Source organism: Symphodus melops (genome assembly GCF_947650265.1).
Source record: "Symphodus melops genome assembly, chromosome: 15".
Classification (NCBI taxonomy): Eukaryota; Metazoa; Chordata; class Actinopteri; order Labriformes; family Labridae; genus Symphodus; species Symphodus melops.
Genome location: NC_136705.1, coordinates 9887297 through 9902527, shown reverse-complemented (window position 1 = coordinate 9902527; position 15231 = coordinate 9887297). Strand labels below are relative to the sequence as shown.

Here is a 15231-nt window from a genome sequence, read left to right as displayed (position 1 = left end):
GAGACATCAAAGTTTGATGGTACGCCGTGGCCACGCCCCTTGACGAAATAACGTGCGGAGCACAACGAGAGATCTTCAACATGTCTAGAATACACTGACATTCTCATTGTGTCAATGGGATAAACGCTTTTGGAGGAGTTCGTTCAAATAGCTAACCTGTGAAACGCGAATTTTCGCCATTGAAAAAAAATATGGCGGACTTCCTGTTAAGTATTGACTATGGGTGTAAGAGGATTTTTTGTAGGTCCTGACACTATTAACATACAAAAAAATTGTCATGCATGTCAGAGAAAAAAACCTCTATGGGGAGGCCTTTCAGAAAGGAAAAATAGGGGTGCGCCGAGACATCAATGTTTGATGGTACGCCATGGCCACGCCCTTAAACGAAATCACGTGCGGAGCACAACGAGAGATCTTCAACATGTCTAGAAGACACTGACACTGAGTTTACGATGGTCGGATAAACGCTGTTGTAGGAGTTCGTTCAAATAGCTAACCTGTGAAACGTGAATTTCGGCCATTTTTGTTGCATTCAAAAAAATATGGCGGACTTCCTGTTTGGTTATGACGATAGGTGTAAGAGGATTTTATGTAGCTCCTGACATGCCCGATTATCATAAAAAATTTCGTGTATGTAGGACAAAAAAACCTCAATGGGGAGGCCTTTTTGAACATTTCAAGGGGGCGCCACTGAGTCATTTGGCCACGCCCACTTTTTATGCCAACGTGTCTAGTTTTATTTTTCCACTGGGATCATTTGTGTGATGGTTGGTGAGTGTATGACTATATTAAGCCCCATAACCAACTACTTCCTGTTTGTGACGAACAACGCGTCCGTATGACCACGCCCTTTGAGGAATTAACGTGCAGAGCACAACGAGAGATCTTCAACATGTCGAGAACACACTGACATTCTCATTGTGTCAATCGGATAATTGCTTTTGGAGGAGTTCGTTCAAATAGCTAACCTGTGAAACGCGAATTTTCGCCATAGAAATAAAATATGGCGGACTTCCTGTTTGGTTTTGACTATGGGTGTTAGAGGATTTTATGTGAGATCTCGCATGCTGAATGTGCCTAAAAATTTTCGTGCACGTACGATGAAAAAACCTCAGAGGGGAATTTGAAGGGGGCGCCACTGAGTCATTTTGCGCATTTTTTTTACGAAATGGCAAAAATATCAAATTTTTCACCAGACCCGATGATGTTGGAGATTTTGGTGAGTTTTCATTCACGTTCAAGCCGTCAAAAATGGCGTCAAAGAGACGGACCGGAGAAAAAAAAAAAAAATAATCGTAAGGAAAACAATAGGGGCCTTCGCACTGGTCAGTGCTTCGGTCCCTAATAATCATTAGAAAAACAATAGGGTCCTTCGCACTGGTCAGTGCTTCGGTCCCTAATAATAATCGTAGGGAAAACAATAGGGTCCTTCGCACTGGTCAGTGCTTCGGTCCCTAATAATCGTTTGAAAAACAATAGGGGCCTTCGCACTGGTCAGTGCTTCGGTCCCTAATAATCATTAAAACCGCAAGCGGTGATGAAGGGACCGAAGCACCCCACGCATGTCGGCGCGTGTCGCGACCACGAGAGTGCGACCGCGGGAGTGCAGCCGCGACACGTGGCCAAGCAGCAGGCCTTACAGTCATCGAAGGTTAAAAAATTGGAGTGAGCCGAGACATCAAAGTTTGATGGTACGCCGTGGCCACGCCCTTTAACGAAATAACGTGCGGAGCACAACGAGAGATCTTCAACATGTCCAGAATGCACTGACACTGAGTTCACGATGATCGGATAAACGCTGTTGTAGGAGTTCGTTCAAATAGCTAACCTGTGAAACGCGAGTTTTTGCCATTGAAAAGAAATATGGCGGACTTCCGGTTTGGCTTTGACGATGGGTGTAAGAGGATTTTATGTGAGATCTCGCATGCTTAATGTGGATAAAAATTTTCATGCTCGTACGACGAAAAAACGTCAATGGGGAGGCCCTTTTCAAAATTTGAAGGGGGCGCCACTGAGTCATTTTGCGAAAAACTTTTATGAAAATGATGAGAATGTCAAATTTTTCAGAAGACCCGATGATGTTGGAGATTTTGATGAGTTTTCATTCACGTTCAAGCCGTCAAAAATGGCTCCAAAGAGGCGGAAGAAAGAAAAAAAAAAAAAAAAATTAAAACCGCAAGCGGTGATGAAGGGACCGAAGCACCCCGCGCTTGTCGGCGCGTGTCGCGACCGCGAGAGTGCGACCGCGGGAGTGCAGCCGCGACAAGTGGCCAAGCAGCAGGCCTTACAGTCATCGAAGGTTAAAAAATTGGAGTGAGCCGAGACATCAAAGTTTGATGGTACGCCCTTAAACGAAATAACGTGCAGAGCACAACGAGAGATCTTCAACATGTCCAGAACACACTGACACTGAGTTTACGATGATTGGATAAACGCTTTTGGAGGAGTTCGTTCAAATAGCTAACCTGTGAAAAAGGAATTTTTTCTTGCATTCAAAAAAATATGTCGGACTTCCTGTTTGGTTATGACTATGGGTGTAAGAGGATTTTATGTAGCTCCTGACATGCCAAATGAGTATAAAAAAGGTCATGCATGTAGGCCAAAAAAACCTCAATGGGGAGGCCTTTTTGAAAATTTCAAGGGGGCGCCACTGAGTCATGTAGCCACGCCCACTTATTATACCAACATGTGTAGTTTTATTTTTCCACTGGGATCATGTGTATGATGTTTGGTGACTCTACACCTATATTAAGCACTGTAACAAACTACTTCCTGTTTGTGACAACGCGTATGTCAATCACACTGACATTCTCATTGTCAAGATCACACTGACATTCTCATTGTGTCAATGGGATAATTGCTTTTGGAGGAGTTCGTTCAAATAGCTAACCTGTGAAACGCGAATTTTCGCCATTAAAAAAAAACATGGCGGACTTCCTGTTTAGTATTGACTATGGGTGTAAGAGGATTTTTTGTAGGTCCTGACATTATGAACGTACCAAAAAATTGTCAGGCATGTAAAAGAAAAAATCCTCTATGGGGAGGCCTTTCAGAAAGGTAAAATAGGGGTGAGCCGAGACATCAATGTTTGATGTCCAGAACACACTGACACTGAGTTTACGATGATCGGATAAACGCTTTTGGAGGAGTTCGTTCAAATAGCTAACCTGTGAACCGCGAATTTCAGCCATGCAAAAAAAATATGGCGGACTTCCTGTTTGGTTATGACAATGTGTGTAAGAGGATTTTATGTAGCTCCTGACATGCCCAATGAGCATAAAAAAAATTGTGTATGTAGGACAAGAAAACCTCAATGGGGAGGCCTTTTTGAAAATTTCAAGGGGGCGCCACTGAGTCATATAGCCACGCCCACTTTTTGTGCCAAGATGTCTAGTTTTATTTTTCCACTGGGATCATGTGTGTGATGTTTGATGAATATGTGACTATATTAAGGCTCGTAACAAACTACTTCCTGTTTGTGACGAACAACGCGTCCGTATGACCACGACCTTTGAGGCAATAACGTGCAGAGCACAACGAGAGATCTTCAACATGTCAAGATCACACAGACTTTGACGTTGTGTCAATCGGATAAAGGCTTTTGGAGGAGTTCGTTCAAATAGGTAACCTTTAAAACGAGAATTTTCGCCATCAAAAAAAAATATGGCGGATTTCCTGTTTAGTTTTGACTATGGGTGCAAGAGGATTTATTTTAGGTCCTGACATTATGAATGTACAAAAAAATTGTCATGCATGTAAAAGAAAAAAACCTCTATGGGGAGGCCTTTCAGAAAGGTAAAACAGGGGTGCGCCGAGACATCAATGTTTGATGGTACGCCATGGCCACGCCCTTAAACGAAATAACGTGCGGAGCACAACGAGAGATCTTCAACATGTCTAGAATACACTGACACTGAGTTTACGATGATCGGATAAACGCTGTTGTAGGAGTTCGTTCAAATAGCTAACCTGTGAAACGTGAATTTCGGCCATTTTTGTTGCATTCAAAAAAATATGGCGGACTTCCTGTTTGGTTATGACAATGTGTGTAAGAGGATTTTATGTAGGTCCTGACATGCCCAATGAGCATAAAAAAAATTGTGTATGTAGGACAAGAAAACCTCAATGGGGAGGCCTTTTTGAAAATTTCAAGGGGGCGCCACTGAGTAAATTAGCCACGCCCACTTTGTATGCCAACATGTCTAGTTTTATTTTTCCACTGGGATCATGTGTATGATGTTTGATGAATGTATGACTATATTGAGGCCCGTAACAAACTACTTCCTGTTTGTGACGAACAACGTGTCCGTATGACCACGCCCTTTGAGGAAATAACGTGCAGAGCACGAGAGATCTTCAACATGTCGAGAACACACTGACATTCTCATTGTGTCAATCAGATAATTGCTTTTGGAGGAGTTCGTTCAAATAGCTAACCTGTAAAACGCGAATTTTCTTCCTTGAAAAAAAATATGGCGGACTTCCTGTTTAGTTTTGACTATGGGTGTAATAGGATTTATTGTAGGTCCTGACATTATGAATGTACAAAAAAATTGTCATGCATGTCAGAGAAAAAAATCTCTATGGGGAGGCCTTTCAGAAAGGAAAAATAGGGGTGCGCCGAGACATCAATGTTTGATGGTACGCCATCGCCACACCCTTAAACGAAATAACGTGCGGAGCACAACGAGAGATCTTCAACATGTCTAGAAAACACTGACACTGAGTTTACGATGATCGGATAAACGCTGTTGGAGGAGTTCGTTCAAATAGCTAACCTGTGAAACGTGAATTTCGGCCATTTTTGTTGCATTCAAAAAAATATGGCGGACTTCCTGTTTGGTTATGACTATAGGTGTCAGAGGATTTTATGTAGGTCCTGACATGCCCAATGAGCATAAAAAAATTTGTGTATGTTGGACAAAAAAACCTCAATGGGGAGGCCTTTATGAAAATTTCAAGGGGGCGCCACTGAGTAAATTAGCCACGCCCACTTTTTATGCCAACATGTCTAGTTTTATTTTTCCACTGGGATCATGTGTATGATGTTTGATGAATGTACGACTATATTGAGGCCCGTAACAAACTACTTCCTGTTTGTGACGAACAACGCGTCCGTATGACCACGCCCTTTGAGGAAATAACGTGCAGAGCACAACGAGAGATCTTCAACATGTCGAGAACACACTGACATTCTCATTGTGTCAATCGGATAATTGCTTTTGGAGGAGTTCGTTGAAATAGCTAACCTGTGAAACGCGAATTTTCGCCATTGAAAAAAAATATGGCGGACTTCCTGTTTGGTTTTGACTATGGGTGTAAGAGGATTTTATGTGAGATCTCGCATGCTGAATGTGCCTAAAAATTTTCGTGCACGTACGATGAAAAAACCTCAATGGGGAGGCCCTTTTGAAAATTTGAAGGGGGCGCCATTGAGTCATTTTGCGAATTTTTTTTACGAAATGACGAGAATATCAAATTTTTCGCCAGACCCGATGACATTGGAGATTTTGATGAGTTTTCATTCACGTTCAAGCCGTCAAAAATGGCTCCAAAGAGGCGGAACAAAAAAAAAAAAAAAAAAAAAAAAATAATCATTAGGGTTACAATAGGGTCCTTCGCACTGGTCAGTGCTTCGATCCCTAATTAAAACCGCAAGCGGTGATGAAGGGACCGAAGCACCCCACGCACGTCAGCGCGTGTCGCGATCGCGAGAGTGCGACTGCGGGAGTGCAGCGGCGACACGTGGCCAAGCAGCAGGCCTTACAGTCATCGAAGGTTAAAAAATTGGAGTGTGCCGAGACATCAAAGTTTGATGGTACGCCGTGGCCACGCCCTTTGACGAAATAACGTGCGGAGCACAACGAGAGATCTTCAACATGTCCAGAACACACTAAGATTGAGTTTGCGATGATCGGATAAACGCTTTTGGAGGAGTTCGTTCAGATAGCTAACCTGTGAAACGTGAATTTCAGCAATTCATAAAAAATATGGCGGACTTCCTGTTGGGTTTTGACCATGGGTGTAAGAGGATTTTATGTAGCTCCTGACATGCCCAATGAGCATAAAAAAATGTGTGTATGTAGGACAAAAAAACCTAAATGGGGAGGCCTTTTTGAAAATTTCAAGGGGGCGCCACTGAGTAATTTAGCCACGGCCACTTTTTTTGCCAGCATGTCTAGTTTTATTTTCCCACTGGGATCATTTGTGTGATGTTTGATGAATGTGTGACTATATTAAGGCTCGTAACAAACTACTTCCTGTTTGTGACGAACAACGTGTCCGTATGACCACGCCCTTTGAGGAAATAATGTGCAGAGCACAACGAGAGATCTTCAACATGTCAAGATCACACTGACATTCTCATTGTGTCAATCGGGTAATTGCTTTTGGAGGAGTTCGTTCAAATAGCTAACCTGTGAAACGCGAATTTTCGCAATTGAAAAAAAATATGGCGGACTTCCTGTTTGGTTTTGACTATGGGTGTGAGAGGATTTTATGTAGGTCCTGACATTATGAACGTACAAAAAAATTGTCATGCATGTAAAAGAAAAAAACCTCTATGGGGAGGCCTTTCAGAAAGGTAAAATATGGGTGTGCCGAGACATCAAAGTTTGATGGTACGCCATGGCCACGCCCTTAAACGAAATAACGTGCGGAGCACAACGAGAGATCTTCAACATGTCTAGAATGCACTGAAACTAAGCTTGCGATGATCGGATAAACGCTGTTGGAAGAGTTCGTTCAAATAGCTAACCTGTGAAAAAGGAATTTTGGCCATTTTTGTTGCAATCAAAAAAATATGGCGGACTTCCTGTTTGGTTATGACTATAGGTGTAAGAGGATCTTATGTAGGTCCTGACATGCCCAATGAGCATAAAAAAATTCGTGTATGTAGGACAAAAAAACCTCAATGGGGAGGCCTTTTTGAAAATTTCAAGGGGGCGCCACTGAGTAAATTAGCCACGCCCACTTTTTATGCCAACATGTCTAGTTTTATTTTTCCACTGGGATCTTGTGTATGATGTTTGATGAATGTATGACTATATTAAGGCTCGTAACAAACTACTTCCTGTTTGTGACGAACAACGCGTCCGTATGACCACGCCCTTTGAGGAAATAACGTGCAGAGCACAACGAGAGATCTTCAACATGTCGAGAACACACTGACATTCTCATTGTATCAATGGGATAAACGCTTTTGGAGGAGTTCGTTCAAATAGCTAACCTGTGAAACGCGAATTTTCGCCATTGAAAAAAAATATGGCGGACTTCCTGTTTGGTTTTGACCATGGGTGTAAGAGGATTTTATGTGAGATCTCGCATGCTTAATGTGCATAAAAATTGTCGTGCACGTACGATGAAAAAACCTCAATGGGGAGGCCCTTTTGAAAATTTGAAGGGGGCGCCATTGAGTCATTTTGCGAATTTTTTTTACGAAATGACGAGAATATCAAATTTTTCGCCAGACCCGATGACGTTGGAGATTTTGATGAGTTTTCATTCACGTTCAAGCCGTCAAAAATGGCTCCAAAGAGGCGGAACAAAAAAAAAAAAAAAAAAATCATTAGGGTTACAATAGGGTCCTTCGCACTGGTCAGTTCTTCGGTCCCTAATTAAAACCGCAAGCGGTGATGAAGGGACCGAAGCACCCCATGCATGTCGGCGCGTGTCGCGACCGCAAGAGTGCGACCGCAGGAGTGCAGCCGCGACACGTGGCCAAGCAGCAGGCCTTACAGTCATCGAAGGTTAAAAAATTGGAGAGTGCCGAGACATCAAAGTTTGATGGTACGCGGTGGCCACGCCCTTTGACGAAATAACGTGCGGAGCACAACGAGAGATCTTCAACATGTCTAGAACACACTAAGACTGAGTTTACGATGATCGGAAAAAACGCTTTTGTAGGAGTTCGTTCAAATAGCTAACCTGTGAAAAAGGAATTTTAGCCGTTTTTATTGCATTCAAAAAAATATGGCGGACTTCCTGTTTGGTTATGACAATGGGTGTAAGAGGATTTTATGTAGCTCCTGACATGCCCAATGAGCATAAAAAAATTGTGTACGTAGGACAAAAAAACCTCAATGGGGAGGCCTTTTTGAAAATTTCAAGGGGGCGCCACTGAGTCATTTAGCCACGCCCACTGTTTATGCCAACATGTCTAGTTTTATTTTTCCACTGGGATCATGTGTGTGATAATTGATGAATATGTGACTATATTAAGGCCCGTTACAAACTACTTCCTGTTTGTGACGAACATCAAGTCTGTATGACCACGCCCTTTGACGAAATAACGTGCGGAGCACAACGAGAGATCTTCAACATGTCAAGATCACACAAACACTGACTTTTTGTCAATCAGATAAACGCTTTTATAGGAGTTCGTTCAAATAGGTAAACTGTGAAACGCGAATTTTCGCCATTAAAAAAAATATCGCGGACTTCCGGTTTAGTTTTGACTGTGTGCAAGAGGATTTATTGTAGTTCCTGACATTATTAACATCCAAAAAAATTGTCATGCATGTCAGAGAATAAAACCTCTATGGGGAGGTCTTTCAGAAAGGTAAAATATGGGTGTGCCAAGACATCAAAGTTTGATGGTACGCCGTGGCCACGCTCTTTGACGAAATAACGTGTGGAGCACAACGAGAGATCTTCAACATATCCAGAACACACTGACACACTGATTGGATAAACGCTGTTGTAGGAGTTCATTCAAATAGCTAACCTGTGAAAAAGGAATTTCAGCCATTTTTCTTGCATTAAAAAAAATATGGCGAACTTCCTGTTTGGTTATGACTATGGGTGTAAGAAGCTTTTATGTATCTCCTGACATGCCCAATGAGCATAATTTTTTTTGATGTAGGACAAAGAAACCCCTATGGGGAGGCCTTTTTGAAAATTTCAAGGGGGCGCCACTGAGTCATTTAGCCACGCCCACTTTTTATGCCAACATGTCTAGTTTTATTTTTCCACTGGGATCATGTGTGTGATGTTTGATGAATGTATGACTATATTAAGGCCCGTTACAAACTACTTCCTGTTTGTGACGAACAACGCGTCCGTATGACCACGCCCTTTGAGGAAATAAAGTGCAGAGCACAACGAGAGATATACAACATGTCTAGAACACACTAAGATTGAGTTTACGATGATCGGATAAACGCTTTTGGAGGAGTTCGTTCAAATAGCTAACCTGTGAAACGTGAATTTGAACCATTCAAAAAAAAATATGGCGGACTTCTTGTTTGGTTATGACCATGGGTGTAAGAGGATTTTATGTAGCTCCTGACATGCCCAATGAGCATAAAAAATTTCATACATGTAGGACAAAGAAACCCCTATGGGGAGGCCATTTTAAAAATTTCATGGGGGCGCCACTGAGTCATTTAGCCACGCCCACATATTATAACAACATAAGTTAAATTTTTCTACTGGGATCATGTGTGTTATGTTTGATGACTCTACGCCTATATTAAACACTGTAACAAACTACTTCCTGTTTGTGACGAACATCAAGTCCGTATGACCACGCCCTTTGACGAAATAACGTGCGGAGCACAACGAGAGATCTTCAACATGTCAAGATCACACAAACACTGACTTTTTGTCAATCAGATAAACGCTTTTATAGGAGTTCGTTCAAATAGGTAACCTTTAAAACGAGAATTTTCGACATTAAAAAAAAAATGGCGGACTTACTGTTTAATATTGACTATGGGTGTAAGAGGATTTTTTGTAGGTCCTGACATTATGAACGTAGAAAAAAATTGTCATGCATGTAAAAGAAAAAAACCTCTATGGGGAGGCCTTTCAGAAAGGTAAAATAGGGGTGCGCCGAGACATCAATGTTTGATGGTACGCCATCGCCACGCCCTTAAACGAAATAACGTGCGGAGCACAACGAGAGATCTTCAACATGTCTAGAATACACTGACACTGAGTTTACGATGATCGGATAAACGCTGTTGTAGGAGTTCGTTCAAATAGCTAACCTGTGAAACGTGAATTTCGGCCATTTTTGTTGCATTCAAAAAAATATGGCGGACTTCCTGTTTGGTTATGACGATGGGTGTAAGTGGATTTTATGTAGCTCCTGACATGCCCAATGAGCATTAAAAAATGTGTGTATGTAGGACAAAAAAACCTAAATGGGGAGACCTTTTTGAAAATTTCAAGGGGGCGCCACTGAGTAAATTAGCCACGCCCACTTTTTATGCCAACATGTCTAGTTTTATTTTTCCACTGGGATCATGTGTATGATGTTTGATGAATGTATGACTATATTAAGGCCCGTAACAAACTACTTCCTGTTTGTGACGAACAACGCTTCCGTATGACCACGCCTTTTGAGGAAATAACGTGCAGAGAACAACGAGAGATCTTCAACATGTCGAGAACACACTGACATTCTCATTGTATCAATGGGATAAACGCTTTTGGAGGAGTTCGTTCAAATAGCTTACCTGTGAAACGCGAATTTTCGCCATTGAAAAAAAATATGGCGGACTTCCTGTTTGGTTTGGACTATGGGTGTAAGAGGATTTTATGTGAGATCTCGTATGCTGAATGTGCCTAAAAATTGTAGTGCACGTACGATGAAAAAACCTCAATGTGGAGGCCCTTTTGAAAATTTGAAGGGGGCGCCACTGAGTCATTTTGCTAATTTTTTTTACGAAATGACGAGAATATCAAATTTTTCGCCAGACCCGATGACATTAGAGATTTTGATGAGTTTTCATTCATGTTCAAGCCGTCAAAAGTGGCTCCAAAGAGGCGGAACAAAAAAAAAAATAATAATAATCATTTGGGTTTCAATAGGGTCCTTCGCACTGGTCAGTGCTTCGGTCCCTAATAAAGTGTGTGTGTGATTAGAAGTAAGAGTGTTTGTATGGACATAAACAGATGTTCGTCTGATTGACAGCTGAACGTGATCAGCTGATGTCGCGTCATGTGGCGCTGTCGAGGAAACGACGTCTCATGTGTCTTAAAGCTGATTTCCTCGGTCCTTGGTCCTCTCTCCTCGGCTTCGTTTCCTCCGTCCTCTCTGGTGGGCGGGACTAAGACGCAAATGGAGGAGACATCTCGGAGGACACAACTCGGAGGACACTCGGTGCAAATAAGGGACTTGGGATTGAGCCCAAGTCACATACTCAAATGACTGCAGACTCTCTCTGATTCAAATGTAGCTTTTAAGTAGAGGGAAGTCTCCAGTAAACTGGTCCATACATTATAATAATTTCAGACTATATACACAAACACAGCACATGTAAACATTATGAGTCTGATAGTAAAAACAGAGACTATTAGAAAACTTACCTTACCTTTTTAAAACTGGGTTGCTGCCCGTGTCCTGGACTCAGCTCACTGTGGCTTAGAGACACAGGTGAGTCCTCTGTCTCCATCACACACTAAAGAACAAACAATGATACATGAGAGGAAGCACAATGACATTTCAATAGAGTTCTCACTATCACTATTAACCTCAAAAGAGGGCACAAAATCACTGAAGTGCATCCTGAATAGTTTTAACTCTTACAGACTAAGATGACTTAGAAATCATTCAAGCATGTTAACTCACCTGATCATTATGTCCAGCCTCAGACACTCGGGGAGACGTGTCCACGTCAGCAGGCTGAGAGGAGACAGGGAGCGGTTAAACAATACCAAGTAACAGTGCAGAAGTTATGACATAATTATCAAGAGGTCAAATGTTTATGTGATTCATGGAGAATAGTTCTGGTAGAGGACGGGTCCAGGAAATGAAAATAGTCTTGATTAGTGCTTTATTGAGAAGATAATTATAGACACAAATCTAAAACCCATGAAGTTCACAATGAAAGAATGTAAACAACTGACAGTGGACTATAGGACTTTAGTGGACCAAGTAAAAAGTTGAATAAAATAAATATGAATAGATGATCTGAAGTTTTTACTAAAGAAGATAAAGCACACGGCTGTTTAGGCGTTTGAAAGCACACGTATGATAAGTCAAGTGTTTAATGTGAGTAAAGCACATGTAGGGTAGATATCTAACACAACCAGGTACGAGTGTTTACCTTTCATCACAGCATTGTGCCAGCTTCATTTGTCATCATTATTATTAAAACATAGTTATGAGCTGTTCAAGAGCACTCTGAAGCTCTACATATATTCACCTTTTTAAAGAGTTCCCCACAGTCCTCTGTGGCTGTAGACGTGCCCCCCTCAGAGGTCAGCTCAGAGGTGGATGTGTCACCACGCTGCTCAGTGGACGACTCCTCACCACACTCCTGAGTGTTGAAAAACAGCAGATTCATTGTAAAGCATTCAGCTTTATTTCCCTCCTTTGTTTCCCTCTGAACAATGATCACTTTCAGCACATGTTCATATAATCACCTGTCCTCTCCAAGGCCAGTCCGAGTCACCATAGTCATAGGTGATCTCCTCTCCTGGCTCGATGTCTCGTCTTGCAAACAGACACAGATGGGGCTTCCCTTCTACATTTAGGTGCTTCATTTTAGCGTTTGGGTTGATGTGGTCATCGTTGACCAACCTTCCAAGTGACTCATCTTCTTTTGCTGCATCAACACTTCAAATACAAACGATCAATATTAAATACATGCATGTGTATATTTTCTGGATTAAGAGCCTATTAAGATCTGGACTATCAAATGCTCTGTGTTAAGTCACTGACATAAAGCATTGAGTTTTAATACATACCACCAAAATGTTCCATTATGGCGAAACTCAAACATGAAGACCTTCAGCTTGTTGTGATAAACTCGCTGTCTCCTCTCACATTCTTGTTTGCTTATTAGTTCACCACGATACTCCAACAGGAAGTCTCCTTTTTCAAATGGAGCACAAGCAAAGACGCCCCGCCCTGTTAAAACACAAACACAAGTGATGAAGTCAGGAGAACCAGGACATTTTATAAGGCCAACAGTCCTTAGTCAGACCTATCTTACCCTTAAAAGAGCTGATGAACCTGACATCGAGGTCACCTTTGTCCTTCCCAGACGCAATACAGGTCCTTGCATCTTCCTGTGGGTTTAAACGCCTCCGCCTCTGCATTCCTGTGTGTACTGTAACCCTATGTGTCCAAAGACAGAGGGAGGGTTAACATAATCACCTGGTACACAGAGACATAATATTAATAACTATATTTATATAGCACCTTTAAAAGTAAAAATGTGATTTCCACACAGAAACTTTACATTTTACAGTTGTCTTGCATGCATGCATTATGTGACTTAAAATACATTTTTAGTGACTGAGTTGAATTTTGATATCACAATGTATAATATTAGTGTTTATTCCAGTTTACATCTTTACACATTTTCTGCTGATGGAAACGTTACATTGTGCCTACTCACAATCATTTAGGAACATTGTTATTTACATGAGTGCTTTTTCTATGTGGTCTGAATTCTAATTAAATAAGTAATAGTATATAACAGCCCAACAATAGAGACAATAACAAAGATAGCCCTGGCATCATCCATGAACAGAAACACGGAAACACGCAGTCCTGCTTCTAGCTGATCACAGCAGGTCTACCTGTTGAGTTAAAGGGACACGCCGAGCCGTCATCACGTGCGCAGCTAGGCTAATCGGACACGCGCAGACACGCAGCAGCTCTCGCTAATTTAAAGTTAAATCAGCGGAGTTACGTTCTAATACGATTTTGTAAATTAAGACGCCATATTAGTGATAGGAATTGCACATTGTCAGTAACGTAGCCGTTTAAATCCCCCTTTTATTTTAACGTGCATTAAATATCGCGTGATTTTCAGTGAAAGTAACATTAACAAGTTACCAGAGCGCTTAAAAAAATAAACTTCCACTTCAAAGAAAAACTCTGCTTCATTTAAAACTTAAACCTCATGTCAGAAAACATATAAATGAGCTGCTTACCTCAACTTTCATGGCCAGAAAAATCTCCCGTGAGTCTGGTCTTAGACACGCCAACATTGAAATGACGTCAGCATATTTCCGGGTTTGTGTGTGTGTGTGTAAGTTTAGAAAAAAAAAATCTAGAATTGCGGCTTGGACGCTACACACATAAACAGAATTACAGGTGAGGGTATTAGACTGACAGTCAGAAAAATCATATTTATATGATGTTTAGAAATGAATCAACATCTGATTATTATCCCAGCTGTCTAGTAGGCTCATTTTGCACTTGTTTTGGAAAAAAATATTATTTTTTGACCATAAAAAATGTAAAAACAACTCTTGAATTAGACCGACACTGGCCATGTCGGTCTATTACCAAATGTCCACTTTCTCCAGGTGAAATCTCAGGTGTTTTGTCAGTCTATACCATATAAACCAACACACACACACACACACACACACACACAGTTGAGCTGTGAAAACTTCCCAAACTTACACATTCAAACCTGAGGCATTCACATTCTCTTCACTAAAATTTTATATCAAGACTTCATTATATATGTCCTCGATGACAGAGCCTTCGCCTGGCGTTAGTTCAGCTGTGACATGACACGAGGGAGTCCCCCATGAATCATTATCTGTGCGTGTGAGAGAGAGCGAGGGAGAGCAAAGCCTGTGCAAATGCAGCACTGATGTCTATTTTTTTTTATTCCTGATGCAGCCCAGTGGTCAAGTTGTTGTGAAAAATAAAGTCTATACTTTAGAATAATCCTGATGCAAGTTCACAGCGCACGTCCACTGAACGTAATCCACGCACGCTGTCCTAAACACAGCTACACTAAAAACAGCTACTTTATTCTCTAAATTAGAGCCCTTTACTGGTGAGGAACATACAGAAAATTAATGTGCTTATTCTACAGCCCTTATCGGACAAGGTGAAGTGTTAATTTACAAAAAAAAGATTTAACCAGCAATATGCTATTTAATCCGAAGCTCAACCCCCTTTGTGCAATGTCGTCTCTGGGATTTGAAGTTTCCTCACTTGTGACATTGGTGAGGAATAGTGAGCTGTCCACCACAGTCAGAGCAGGTAAGTCCAAGGGAGGCTAGGTGCGGTACGGGCGTCATGTCTCCTTTGGCGTCCGTCGTTCCACTCAATCCTCTTCAAGTCTATGCAGTCCTTGATGACAGAGCCTTCGCCTGGCGGAGCGTTGGGTGGCGGTGTCCTCCAGCTAGGTTGGATTTAACACACACACACACACACTCACACACACACACACAGTTGAGCTGTGAAAACTTCCCAAACTTACACATTCAAACCTGAGGCATTCACATTCTCTTCACTAAAATGTT

At 41.6% G+C, this 15231-nt stretch overlaps 1 protein-coding gene across 1 annotated transcript; it reads right to left on the bottom strand.

The window, feature by feature from the left end:
* Positions 1–11312: 11312 nt before the first annotated feature.
* On the bottom strand, positions 11313–13919 carry LOC306835634 (histone-lysine N-methyltransferase set-1-like; the record flags this gene model as incomplete). The annotated part of the gene is made up of 7 exons (XM_079362300.1): positions 13897–13919; positions 12948–13111; positions 12700–12862; positions 12376–12568; positions 12156–12269; positions 11579–11632; positions 11313–11408 (listed from the first exon to the last, which is right to left on the bottom strand). Exons 2-7 carry the CDS (start codon positions 13051–13053, stop codon positions 11313–11315), a joined length of 726 nt encoding a protein of 241 aa, XP_079218426.1. The 5' UTR covers positions 13054–13111; positions 13897–13919.
* Positions 13920–15231: the final 1312 nt, after the last annotated feature.